The sequence below is a fragment of the Lolium perenne genome, chromosome 5 (assembly GCF_019359855.2).
Source record: "Lolium perenne isolate Kyuss_39 chromosome 5, Kyuss_2.0, whole genome shotgun sequence".
Taxonomy (NCBI): Eukaryota; Viridiplantae; Streptophyta; class Magnoliopsida; order Poales; family Poaceae; genus Lolium; species Lolium perenne.
Window position 1 is genome coordinate 43787771 of NC_067248.2, and position 14342 is coordinate 43802112.

The window sequence follows — 14342 nt, forward strand, 5'->3', positions numbered from 1 at the left end:
TAACCAATAGCGGGATCTGGAGATCCATAATGGCTCCCACATATTCAACGATGACTTAGTGATCGAATGAACCATTCACATACGATACCAATTCCCTTTGTCACGCGATATTTTACTTGTCCGAGGTTTGATCATCGGTATCACTCTATACCTTGTTCAACCTCGTCTCCTGACAAGTACTCTTTACTCGTACTGTGGTATGTGGTCTCTTATGAACTTATTCATATGCTTGCAAGACATTAGACGACATTCCACCGAGAGGGCCCAGAGTATATCTATCCGTCATCGGGATGGACAAATCCCACTGTTGATCCATATGCCTCAACTCATACTTTCCGGATACTTAATCCCACCTTTATAACCACCCATTTACGCAGTGGCGTTTGATGTAATCAAAGTACCTTTCCGGTATAAGTGATTTATATGATCTCATGGTCATAAGGACTAGGTAACTATGTATCGAAAGCTTATAGCAAATAACTTAATGACGTGATCTTATGCTACGCTTAATTGGGAGTGTCCATTACATCATTCATATAATGATATAACCTTGTCATTAATAACATCCAATGTTTATGATTATGAAACTAATCATCTATTAATCAACAAGCTAGTTAAGATGCTTACTAGGGACTCATTTGTTTGTTTACATAACACACATGTATCAATGTTTCGGTTAATACAATTATAGCATGGTATATAAACATTCATCATAAACATAAAGATATATAATAACCACTTTTATTATTGCCTCTTGGGCATATCTCCAACACATCGAACACCTTGTCGATGTCCATGGAGGGTGGCGGCGGTGCGGAGGGAGGAGGGGCCGTGGCCTTGGAGGGCGGTGTAGGCGCGAGGCCGATGCGGCTGGCTGACTTTGTCTTCACCTTGCTCGGCGGGGCATCCCTCGGCCCGGCCGCCTTCGTCTTCATCCTGCTCCCCTTCTTGGCAGCTCCAGCAGTCACAGCCGGCGGAGCTGCGGCCACCGCAGGGGCTTCAAAGAAGTGCTTCGGGATCCTCTTCCTCCTCAACGGGATGGTGGCGGAGATCATGGCCGATACGCCGCCGCCGCTTGGCGGACCTCCGACGGGGACATCAACTACCGCGGGCGAAGGTGGTGCACCGCCGGTGGTCGGCGGGGCTTGCGAGGTATTCATGGCAGCGAGATCCGGCCGCGTCGTTGCCGGGATGGGCGGGGCGGAGGAGATCGGGCGGCGGTGGCGGCGGTTGGGTTTCGCTGAAACCCTTCGCGCGCAGTGAAGAGGAGAATGGTGGTTTGGCCCTCTATTCCCCTTCCCATCCCGCACAAATAGGGAGCGAAGAGCCGTCCCGTAGCCAAACTGAAAAGATTGATACGGGGCTGATTTACGGGGTCCGCTAGATTGTCGGGTAGAGCTCTATCCGGTATATTGACGGTTATTTTACGAAATTGGGCCATTTGTTAGACTTCTCTTATATTAGAACGGCCATGCTCTGCTCTGGCGATTGCTCCGCATCTTCCCCTACAGGCTACACCTACTCCTCTTGCTCCACGAAAGCCTAGTTGCTGTAGACAACTTCGTCCGCGCGGCCGGGAGTGTCTCCGGCGGCGCCGCCTGCCATGGAGGTGGAGGCGGGCGGTCCTGGTTCCAAGAGGAGGAAATCAGCGGCCCTCGGAGTCCACGTAAGGGTGCCGTCGCCGGCGGAAGCGCACGATTCGGACCCTTCAGCGAAGCAGGACGACGGTGGCGCCGACCGCATCAGCGACCTCCCCGACACAATCCTCGGTGAGATCATCTCCCTCCTCCCCACCGGTGACGGCGCCCGAACGCAGATCCTCTCTCCCCGGTGGCGCCACCTCTGGCGCTCGGCCCCTCTCAACCTGGACTGCCGCGAATTAACGGACAACCTCTGGCACCTCCCCGATTTCACCGTCACACAGATCCTTTCTTCCCACACTGGCCCCGTCCGCCGCTTCTGCGTCCCTACTCACCACTTCCTCGGCGTCCCAGAAACAACGTTGGAACTCTGGCTCCGGTCCCCCGGCCTTGACAATCTCCAGGAGCTTGAATTCATTTGCATCCCAGCCTCCACCTTCCGATTCTCCGCCACCCTCCTTGCTTTCACATTAGGACAATCCCTACTCTCCGATGACATCACTCGAGGACTCCACTTCCCTCTGCTTAAGCACCTCACGCTTCAAGAAGTCACCCTCTCGGACTGCTCTCTGCACAGCTTCATTTCTGGGTGCCCTGTTCTTGAGTGCTTGCTCATCTACGGCAGCTTCGGACTCCGATCTCTCAAAATTAACTCCTCTACCCTGAGATCCATAAGCATCAAAGCTGGTAACCGTTTTGGAAGCGACGACATCGAGATTAAAGAACTCGTCATCGAGAATGCTCCTTGTCTTCAAAGGTTGCTCGGGCTTCACTTCGGATATGGTCTGCACGTATCGGTTCTCTCCGCGCCTAAACTGGAGGCCTTCGGCTGCTTTTTTACTTGGGCTTTCTCCTCTACCAAACTCGTGCTTGGCTCCTCAGTTATGCAGGTAATTATTGCCTTCCTACTGCTTTCCGTCACAAGTTATCTCGGCTGCATTTCTATCTGCCCTTGTTGATGTCCTAATGTTGTCTCCCATGCTTAATCTAGGAACCGCATGTTAATACGCTAACAATGGCAAGGTGCACAATCAAGATTTTAGCTGTTCATTTCTGTGAACTTAGTTTGGATACGATTATTCAGCTCCTGGCATACTTTCCATGCTTGGAGAAGCTCTACGTTGCGGTAAGAATTCCCAATTGATTTTCAGCTGCTATTAATTTTCATCTACTGATGTTATGAAGAGTTGGATTTTTTTATGTTCTTTTCAGTCAAATTATTTACGGCTAAGCAATTTTTGGCGTACCAAGCACCAGAATCTGATCACATCTCTTGACATCCGTTTGAAGACAATAGTGTTGGATTCTTATCGAGGCAAAAAGTCAGAAGTTAACTTTGTCACATTCTTTGTACTGAACGCGAAAGTGCTCGAGTTGATGACACTAGTGGTTCCAGACAAGCGTTACAATGAGAAGTTCCTAGAGCTACAGCGTAGAAAGCTTCAACTAGAGAACAAAGCTTCAACAGGTGCTCAGTTTCAGTTTACACCGAAAAGTGATATCCGTGTTGACAACGTAATGAACATGAAGGATGCTCATGATCTGGATTCGTGGGATCCATTCATATGTTGAGGAGGCAGCTTCTTTCAGTCCTGCTTGGAGCTATTCCTGCCAATCTCCTATGTTTTTGAGTTCTTTGTCAAGCCTTGAATTATTCTCATGAACAATATTTCTTAATGTTGTATTTTGCTTGAGTGGATATTAGTTTGTGATATGCTGTATGGCAAAGCTAGAATTTGGGAAATTCACAGCCCTGTGCAATCTCAATGAAATATTCAGTACTGCTGAACATGGTCAGTTTGACTTCCAACCGAATATCAAAATTTTGATGTGCTTCCAGCCAAATTGTTTGCCTTAATTGGATTGCTGATTTTTTGTATTGACTGCCTTCTCAGGTTAAGTATAAAATTGAATGTAGTAGTAACATATACTAGCAGCCAACTTTGTCCAAGAGTATATCCATAGTCGTACAATTAATTGGCACTGCCAATGCTTATGCATGTTTAAACTCTCTAGTGTCTCTTCCTGCCAATCTCTATGTTTTAGAGTGTTTTCTTAATGTTGAATTATGCTAGAATTGTTATATTAGTTCGTGATATGCTGTATGACAAAGCTACAATTTGTGAAATTCGCAGACCTGCACAATCTCAATGAAATATTGAGAACTGCTGAACTTGCTCAGTTTGACTTCAACCGAATATCAAAATTGTGATATGCTTCCAGCCAAATTGTATGCCTTAATTTGATTGCTTATTTTTTCATTGATTGCCTTTCAGGTTCAGTATAGAATTGAATATAGTAAAATATAACAGCCAACTTCGACCAAGAGTATATCCATGGTCGTACAATTAATGAATGTTTAAACTCTGTAGGTATCTCATGTTGCTGTTTTTCTTATACCATTTGGCTACATGATGATGTGCGTCTAGCCATCATGTCGAACAGATTGGATAATGCTATGACTCTTATATGTTGATTAAATTCTTAAAATGTTCGGTATCTATGAGATTCCATATGCATCGCTTTGATGCAGAGGCTGGGGTATGCCCCATTTTGAAAAAAAGAAAAACAAAAAACAGTAGCAAAGAATTTAGTAGGCAAATTATGGGTCTTGATTCTTGCATGTTCCTATGATGGAACACCAACAGAGAGAGGGGGAGAGAGAGACAATAAACAACAGGTTTTTCCAATTTTAGTATGTGAAGGTATATTTGATTATTTAACTAATATTTTATATGTACGAGAAATTGTTAGTAGAGTTTTTCTTCATTTTAGAATAGTAAATTTACATGTCTTTGACTTGTATGAACTTTGCACAGCATGCACAGTTGGAAACATTACAACAAACAAGTATAAGTATTACTTGGGTAATTGTTTATAGAAGTAAAACTATACATGTTCTTGGCTTCGGTCTATTCTCTGACCTTCATTGTTAAAGTTTCCTATGATGCTTTTCTTCAGATCCACCAAATGTTTCCATGGCAATGCTAAATTAGCTAACTGCTATGTGAGCTCCAGTACTGGTTTTGTTCTCTGAACCATTGTTTGCTTTCGCCAGCTTTCACTGAATTATTTTCTGATTTTTTGTTAAACCGTGCGAATGGTGGCTCAAAACTACACTCCTGAAGATTTTGAACTGTATACTAGTATATCCGACGCATAGCTTCGATGTTTCCTTTATGCTCAACTCTACTGACATTTCTGAAGATTTTGAACACCACCATTAGAAAAAAGCCAATACAGGTGTCTCCAAGCTGTTTGAAATGCAGAACATCTCCGTTTATTAGACATTTCTGAAGAATTATTTACCAATGTCATTTGTGTGTTTTCCAAACTGACTCAGTATATGGGTCTGCATTTTAATTTTTTGGATGCCTATGAAATATAATCAAACAAAGAACTTAAAAATCAGGTACCTCTATGATATAAACCAATTTCCTAAGATTGTTCTCGGCAGAAAAAAAGAGGGGGAAATCCTCTATCACAAATTCAATGTAGGCATGTACAGTTTTTTGAAAAGTTAGGTCTAATAAACAATGTAACTATAGATGAAGATGATAGTTGTCCATGAGTACTAGCATGATGTAATTTAAGGACAGAGGTGTTTCCCAATGTAAATTTGTATTTTTTGAAATTTAGTTGCTTATCTTAGCACTGACTGCTCTATGTTGAGCATCATAACTGAAAATTCTAACACAGCCTCATTGTCTCTCAATTGTTCATTTGGCTCTATTTTTCACGCAACTTTAATTTTCTTGTATTGTAAAACTAATTGCCATCAATGTTTACATACACTTAAAATTATGTTCTATTTTGCACCTTGCAATTTTTTGGATGATCTTCGGCTACAGAATATACCTTCAGCCATCAAGTTCTCCATATTGGATAATAGCACACCAGTAAATAGATGGAGCAGTGACAAATGTCGATAATATGTTAGGTTTAGCCTAAACAAGAAAAAACACTAGCAAAGCCTTTAGGAGACAAATTATTTCTCTTGATCTTCTCTATACATCAGTCTATCAATCATCTATTTATTGCTTTCCCAATTGCATGATTGTTTCAGATGGTTACCCTGAATTTCTCTTTCCAATGAAGATGGACAATAGGGGTGATTTCCCTTTTTTATCATTACCCAGTGGTGGCTGCTGGCGGTCACCGATGTTAGCAAGGAATCTGCATCAAGAAACATCACTCATCTGACCAAGAAGTCATTGCCAGATACTTCTTGTAGCACTGATGTTCTTTCTTCCGGATTGTGGATTTGTTCAAGAGTTCTGTTGAGTGCTGATTTAGATTCCAGTGATGGAAATTTTGAACTTGGATTTAGAAGTTTCAAATGTATCACAAGCTCAAGAAAATAGTACCCCCCCCCCCCCCCCACCACCACCACGACCCCACTTCTTTGAAAACACTTCTTTAGGACATCAACAGGGTAGTGTGATATGCTTTGATGATCCATTTCTTTGGAAACATGTTACTTTAAACAAAAATATTAGAGTTCATGTAAAGTATATACACTAGTACATCATTTTGCTGATGAAAATTGTTGATAAATTTCTCTGACGTTACAATGCAGTATAAACAAGTTAGAAACATATATTCATATTCAAATGGACAAGTATATTTTTGGTAAATGTGTCCGTAATGTTTGGGACATAAAGCATGTTTGTGATTTGGATTTAAGTGACCCATTTGGATGTTGATGTTCAAGCTGGGTTTGGCCAGCGTTGAAGCATTTCTTGCCTATCAGCCCACCTCATTCAGTAGTGATGGACTGACGGGATACTTTAACAGCAGCGCCATTTTAGAGGCAAGACTTCTGTATCTGACATTCTGTGCTAATCTTAAATTTTTACGAACACAATGCTAATCTTTGCATTGGCTGCCTTGTCAGGTTGAGCATCATAACTGAAAATTCGAACTTCTATCTCCGCTTTGTGTTTATGTTACCCTGTTTTTTTTCCAACCAAGTTCTCCCTCTACCACACACTTAAAATTAAGGGCGCGCTTGGTAGCCTGCATGGATTTCCTGGCTCACTACACCAACGAGATGGGCTTCCCTGCGCGTCACGAACGGGCCTTGGGCCATGAAACACGGTTCTTTGGTAGCCTGGGCGGCCTTTTCTGCGCCGGAGAGGGAAGCCATGCCTCATTGTTTAGGTGCCTGCACAAACTACTTTCTTCCCTGATTATGCATCCCACACCCTGTTTGGTTGCAGATAGGAGCGTGTTGTGGTAACCTCTTCCCTTAGAGTGGTGAGGTTACCCAGTACTGCTAATTGAATAACAACACACACCAGATTCAGTTCATCACAAAAAAGTGCTGGTAATACACAACAACTACTTAGTGGGTGATGCATCACGAGTGAAACAACTATACTTCGTGATGCATCACAGGTTGATCACACGAGGGGTTAGTATATACCACCTCCAACAAGTTTATCATTACAGACCGGGGATCAGGTTCAAGCATGTCCTAGCTAATGGAGGGATACGAGACCACCTCCCAAAATCAGCAGATCGTGACCAAGGATGCAGAAGCACTAAGTTTTTTTTTTTTTTTTGAACGGGAATAGGGGTCTCGAATGACCCCGATAGCTGCATTCAATTCATCAGTGGTGGAGTACAATTTACATAGAGGACCTCTAAAATAAAGAACATTACACCTTGGCCCTTAATTTTTACACCGGAGACCCTAGAACAAGCATGGAAAAAGCAATCCAGTCCAGATCTTATCCTGGCTCCTTCTCCACCGATCTTTCGTCGACGCTTCCGATCACAGTCAACCGCAGTACCACCGGGGACACAACCACTTGGGATACGGCAGCGGGAGTACACTGCATCGAAGCTGAAGGGCCTCCATATTGGCACTAAGACCTGGAGGTTTGAGCACACCTTTAGCCAGCAGAGATAAATCAGACCATGCACACTTGAAGCTGGCGAACAGGGAGGGAGCAGCCGCCTTTCGGCCATCAAAGTCGACGACATCCATGTCATCGAGAAATCTCTCCCAGCAAGGATGTGGAGCGGCCACCTCACCGGCCCAAGATCACAGCAGCAGATCCTTGCTGCCGTGCATAAACTCCACAAAGCAGCCACCAAAACTTCCCTTGAGGCCCCAGCGTCGTCAAGTCCGCTCGTCCACCCGCCACCACAACGGCCGGAACAAACAAAACCAGCAAGATCTGGAGACTCACGTACCATGGCCTTATTGAAGGAGACAACTATGCTCGTCCCCGTCGTTCCTATCTCCGGCCACCAGAGCATCGAAACGAGGGAGAGGAGTCCAAACCCGCACCAGATCTGGCCAAAATCTAGTGCACAGCTCCAAACCTCCACCTGGGAGACTACAGGCATCAAGCCAGACCTAAAACTAGACTACTGCTATACAGGGGGAGGGGACCCTCGCCCTACTCGTCGCCGGCCGCCGCCGGAGAGGAGAGGGGAGGGGCCAGCCGGCCCTTGAACTAAGAGAGCGAGGAGAGCAGGAGGGGGTGAGAGCGGTGGGAGGAGAAAGACCGCAGAAGCACTAAGTAGGAAACTGCTTGCGAAGCTAGGTCCTAAGCCAGCTCCTCCTCTCCGGTGGCTGCAGCTGTACTTGACATACTCTTCTTCGTTGTCTGCAATGAAGTCGATATCCCTGACCAGCAAGTTAGGTTGAAACAGCTGCGGCCTGCAGACAAACCGAGGCGTGAAGATCGTCTTCATCTGAGCATAATTCGTGATCGGGGGTCCCGACGTACAGAGTATGCCTCGGGTAGCGCTGCAATCCACAAGGAACAACTGTTAGTGCGGACGACATTCACATACAAATCTACAAAGAAACTAAAATGAAGCTTACTACCTGAATGTACTCATCCGCCGTATCTTCATCAGCAACATAGAAGCAGCAACCATCTTTGCTCCAGTCCAGAATGCGATCGGTTTTCATCTTCAGTATGACACTCTACTTGGTCCTCCAGTTTTTGATGTGGTTGTAGAGCTAGAGGGTGGTCACATGTATGCCAACGAATGCAAGAACATCAGCAGCTACATTCTTCATATGCAGCCCTTTAAATTCCATGTTGAAATAGACGTCGCTACAGATGAGCTGAACCAACCGGTTGAGAACAAACTCTGAAAGCTCAAGTTCCAAACCATGGCTGGTTTGCTTGAAATCAGACATTACACAACATTGATAGTAGGAGCAGAAAGATCAGTGGAGCCCAATGGTATGATCGCCTACATGATAAACACTAGCAGATCAATGAACTACCACTATCACATCCACATCCTTAAGCACTACCACATCAATGATCTACCAGTACCACATCCAGATCCTTAAGCAGTACCAAATCAATGAACTACCACTACCACATCCACATCCTTAAGCACCACCACATCAATGAAGAGCGAGAAAAGTAAGAGCGGCTTATAGTCAGAGGAGCCACACGCAACACTGATGTCGGGGAAGCAGGGGACCCTGACGAAGATGCAGGCAGCACCAACGTCCCAGTGGTAGAGTCAGATGCAACCTGTACAACCTCCACAACCTCCTCGATCGGCAATGAAGGAATGTCCTACAATGGATTCGTTCAGGCTCCCTGTGTACCTAAAAGATCTAGATCTAAGGCTAGGGTTTGCAGAAGCTTACCACAACCGAAGTCATCGACGCAAGGAAGAAGACGACCATCCGCGGCTAGTAGCCGCCGCCGCAAGCCTCGCCGACCGTGCGGGTGAGGAAGAGCCGGCCATGTCGCTAGATCGGGATGGGTGGATGAGCTCGAAATGGTTGGAAATAGGGGATTTGGATTTGGCGGTGAGAGAGCCACCCCAATATACGGTGGCGAAATTTCAAGTGCGGTGACCGAATTCATCCCACCGAGATTTCGGCGTCCCGCGCGAGCTCGCGCCATCTCCCGCGGTGGCTCTCCCGGAAAGCGGCGTTCTCGAGTTCTGCGGGAATGTGGTGACTTGCTAGAAATGGCTGAACCAGGCATTCCTTGTCAACACCCGGATTTTTAAGTCCAGATGCTTATTATGCCGTACATCGCAATCCCAAGAATATTGTTTTTGCGAGACATAATAGATTGATATCACAACACATCATTCATTACATACCATAATCGTCTTACAAATAAAGGATCACATGATCCAGTCTTACAACATAGTGGATCTAGAGATCCAAATACAAAACACATAGCGGAAGCGAAGTAGCGGTCATGGTCCATCTGTTCCACAGGCAATTATTGACGTCAGGAGTAGTCCTAGTTATCATAGACGTCCTGCTGTCCATCTTCCTGGTTCTGGTACTCCTCTTCATAGTCTGGCCATTTGAATAGCCAGGGACAAAGCCATGAGTACTTTAAAGTACTCGCAAACTAATACTAATGTAAGTACTATCAACTTTGGTAATGGGGTGCTAAGCTCTAGGTTTATTTGCATAAAGCCAGTTTTATTTCATAAGCACTTTAGTAATAAAAGACTCTTCATTTGCCTAACTTACTCAAGTGGGAACATTAGTGTCATTCCCACAACTTTGTTGTGATCAATTCAAATTCACCGTTCAAATTTAAGTCACAAGTCACCCTTCACATGTCACATTTTTGAAATTGTCTGATGACGGAACAGTATGGCCTTTCCAACCGTCCATAACCGTGGATGCGGCTATTCGAATAGTTTTACACTCTGCAGAGGTTGTACACTTGTGCCACAACATTTGATTACATCCGTCAGGGATAGCCCTGAATAGTCATACTCAGTATGCGGATCATCAACCATAACCTTTCACTTACATATCCTAGTATAGGCACCTCTCCCCATGAGTTTGGCCTCCCAGTGAAGACAAACCGTCAGCCTGGGAACTGCACAGGGCTTGGGCTGGACATTCACCTCATTTCACGTCATTTCACATAATTTCACTTTCAACGGAGGCAGCCTCGGCATAACCCCTATGACGCTTGTTTAGAGGGAACTCATACTAAGACACATAAACTTCCACTTAAGCCCTACCCATAATCAGGTATTGTGGGGGTACTTGTAAATTGGAATGGTATCGCATCCGAACCCAACCATCAGTTTTTGTAAAGTTCACCATGTCATTCACCAGTCACATTCACCTTCAAAATCTTTCAATAGAATGACTCATCATTCCAAGGTTTTCAAAGTCATTGGTTTTCACATGTTCCCATCTAGAGTAGTCACTTTTAGTTTTAGCACTAGCAACTAGTCATGAGGGGTGCCAACTAGCTTGTATTGCTCTAGGCTACATTTGATACTCTTGTACTACTCCATATCTAGACTCAGTGAATCATGAATCAAAAAGGAAACTTTGATAAACCAAAGTCAAAAACTTGTAAGGTAAAAACTTGGGATAGGATCATTAAGCATAAATGAATATGTAATGGTGCCTTGCTCTTGTAGAGCTTTGCACTAGGGCAACTTGCAAGAATATTAGCTTGCCTTCAGTGGTGTATTGATCAAAGTGGTCTTCTTCTTCCTGGAAGTAGACCTCCTCTTCTTGGTAGTCTCCGGTACTAGCATCTATAAACGAATACGAGGATAACAATCACCAATCAATACTTAAGAGCTAGACTAAGCACACAATTGGTTCACACAAGCTATTCTAGCATCACAACATTATTATCATGTTGGTTGACTTTGTTTTCTTCTTAAGAAAAATAATTTCCTCTCATTACAAATATTGATTAGGATTTCTATTTAATTCTTTGAGAAATAATTTCCTCTGATTGAATATTGTTAAGATTTAATATCCTCAATTAATAATATATGAACCCATGTTCACCAAGGTCAACACTTCATAATCATCATTTGGGAAAATGATTTAAATAAGTTATCACACCTCATACAATTTAACACTAACATAATTATAATTTAATATCACCAAATAATTCAATATGAGATGATATAGACCATGGTCACTACCTCATGTTGAGTTACTTGAGACAAGATTTAAATGAGGAAATACCTCTCATATGATTTAATAAATAGTTTTGGATAAATTAAATGGACTAGAATTAGCCATAGGGCCATTATTTAATCTAGACCATGATCATATGGAGTAACTATGTCATATTTTCACATATTCAGATAGACAATATAAAGTGTGATTTTTGAGAGTTGGAATCAACTCAAAAGCATTTTTGATTGATGTTTAAATAATGTTTGAAGTTTGAAAAGGCCCTACCTTATTATTTTTACCACATTATTTCTACAATGAATCTAGGGTTGAGACCAGTGTAGTTGTTTAGATAATTTTCTAAGCTTTCCAAATATATAAAATTTGTTAAATTTGGCCAAGTAGATTTATTCCTATTTAAGTTTGAATATGGAACCAGTAAGCAAATTAATTAAATGGAATTATTCGAATTTGAATTTCTGGGCCAGCGCGGGAAACGAAACTGGGCCGAAACGGTTTAAAACGCGAAAGCCAGCCCACCACGCGTCTCGCACGCGTGGGATGCCTGACAAGGTGGGCTCCACCCGTCAGTGACTAATCAAACGCGAAACGGTAAGTTCTGTTCTGAGCCATAGGATTAGACTTGGATCGAACGGCGCACGGCCGTCGTCATCTCCGGCGAGAGGTGAGGGTACTGGCGACACGAGCAGGGGTTCGGCGGCTCACCGGCGGCGCGGCGATCGTTGGAGAGGTGCTGCGACGACGTTGTGGACGATGGCGAGGCTCCAGGAACAAACGGCAACTCCGGGGGTGGCGTCAAACTCCGGCGAGCTTCTACGGCGGCTCACGAGCTCCGACGAAGCAATTGGGCGGCTCTGGTGGCTAATGTGGAGCGGCGAGTGGATGAGGAGAGTCAGAGAGGAGAGGGGAAGGTGCTGGTGTGGAGAAATCGAGCGAGGAGGGGCTCCTTTTATAGCGGCAGATTGAGGCCGTGGTGCTGCGGAGGTGGCGATCATGGCGTCGTCGCTACAGGGGCGTATATTGACTGGTGATGACGCAGGCGCGTTGGCGATGTCACGGCGGTGACGCAGCGCTTGATTGCGGGGAAAAAGAGGCGGTGACGCGAGCGAGCGAGTGTGGTCTCTGTCGCGGGTACCGGCGGATGGCGTCGTCGTGTACAGGGTTCCCGCGGGCCAGTGGGCATGTCTACGGTGGAGAGGGTGATGTGGCGGAGCTGGTGGCGAGCGGAGAGGGCATGGGGTGGCGTAGGTGAGCAGGGCGACGTCATGGCCTGGCGCGCTCTGGTGCTTGTCCGTGCACGCTCTGGTGTGCGCGTGCGTCACTGGGCGCGCTCGTGCCGGCGCGTGTGGTGCACCAATTCGTCGAGCAATGTGTCTAGCGTGTGCAGGGGAGTGTGAGGGGTGCGTTTGACACGGTGGTGCACGTTGGATTTGACCAGAGAGAGGGAAACCATGTGTGTGTCCATGTCATGCCACGGCATGGCTCAATGGTGACGAATTCGTGTACTGCAAAGTGTCTCTGAGGCTTGGCATCGTGCAAGGGGTAGATAGGGGTACTCGGGAAGACATAAGCTTGATGGTTTAGTCAATGGTCCACTGGATATTAACATGTCTAGGGTTGGCAGCACATTGCACACAAGGTGCTCGACCAAATGGCCGCATGAAAGTAATTTTTGAATTTTGCAGTGAATTTTGGTGGAGTGGATTCATATAATATTTGAAGCATAATGGTGGTGGTGGTGTGCAATTTTGAAGTGATTTGCATGATTTCAAAAAGTGTATGATCTTGTTTTTGTTTCATTGTTGCTACTTTGCTTGATCATAATTTGAAATTGGGAAGGAATTGGCAGGGGTGGTTTTGAACAAAGTTGTTCACCTTGATGTGGTCTTGGATGAGGTGCAAAGAGTTGAGGTTGTTTAGTTTAAAAATCTCTTAATAAAGAGGCTCAAAGTAGGTGTCATGTTAAAAAGGGCAGATTTGACCATTATCTCATGTGAGCATAATTTGAATTCAAATTTGATTTGATTTGAGTTTCTTTGATTCAAAAAGTGTTCTTAAGTGTTTAGTAACTTTTTCCAACCAATGGCACAAGCCAAATTGGCCTAGGTCAAGGTTTTTCAAAATGGCCATAAGTACATGTATGTGATGAATTGCATTTTTCTTATTTTCTTATTTTCTTTTTCTTTGCTTCACTTATGCATAGTTTAGTGTTTATTTAATGTTGGATTGAGTTTGGTAAAGGTTTCAAACCATTTGGGTAAGGTATGAGGGCATAGGTCAAGATTTGTCATTATGGCTATGTGCCACATATGCCTCTATGCATATTTTTGTTTCACCTTGGATGGTGAAAAGAAAAGTAAGGCTTAGGGTTTTAGGAACATTTGATAAGCATACCAAAAATCATCATGGAAATAACACAAGGATCAAGCATGAGCACTATGCATAGTACTTCATTTAATATAAAGTTTTTGTTGGTTCCAAAATTTGAAAACTGGAAATTTATTTTTTCTTCTTTGTTTGAAAATTTGGGATGTTACAAACCCTTCCCCCTTAAACAAATCTCGTCCCGAGATTTTAAGAAAAGTTAGGTTCCTAAGAGAGATTGGGCAGAGGAGTTAACAGAAAACATACCCAGCACGACATCTGGTGCTTCCTGGGCTTCTTCGGCGTTCATGTGAAAGAGGCGGCCGTTGCGGTTGTTGGGGTTGTTGGGGGTAAACTTCTTTCAGGTGGAGAAACGACGTTGTTGCTGAGCAGGTGCAGCGGTGTTGGCGGCAATC

At 44.4% G+C, this 14342-nt stretch overlaps 1 protein-coding gene across 1 annotated transcript; it reads left to right on the forward strand.

Annotated features, from left to right (window-relative positions):
- Positions 1-1524: 1524 nt before the first annotated feature.
- On the forward strand, positions 1525-3438 carry LOC127304463 (F-box protein At5g03100-like). Its single transcript, XM_051335142.2, has 3 exons — positions 1525-2530; positions 2632-2766; positions 2853-3438. Exons 1-3 carry the CDS (start codon positions 1604-1606, stop codon positions 3210-3212), a joined length of 1422 nt encoding a protein of 473 aa, XP_051191102.2. The 5' UTR covers positions 1525-1603; the 3' UTR covers positions 3213-3438.
- The last annotated feature ends 10904 nt before the right edge of the window (positions 3439-14342 follow it).

Coding starts and splice junctions, on each gene's coding strand:
- LOC127304463 (XM_051335142.2), top strand. CDS start 1,604: ATGGAGGTGGAGGCGGGCGGTCCTGGTTCCAAGAGGAGGAAATCAGCG. Junction 2,531..2,631: donor TTGGCTCCTCAGTTATGCAG/GTAATTATTGCC, acceptor TGCTTAATCTAG/GAACCGCATGTTAATACGCT. Junction 2,767..2,852: donor TGGAGAAGCTCTACGTTGCG/GTAAGAATTCCC, acceptor TGTTCTTTTCAG/TCAAATTATTTACGGCTAAG.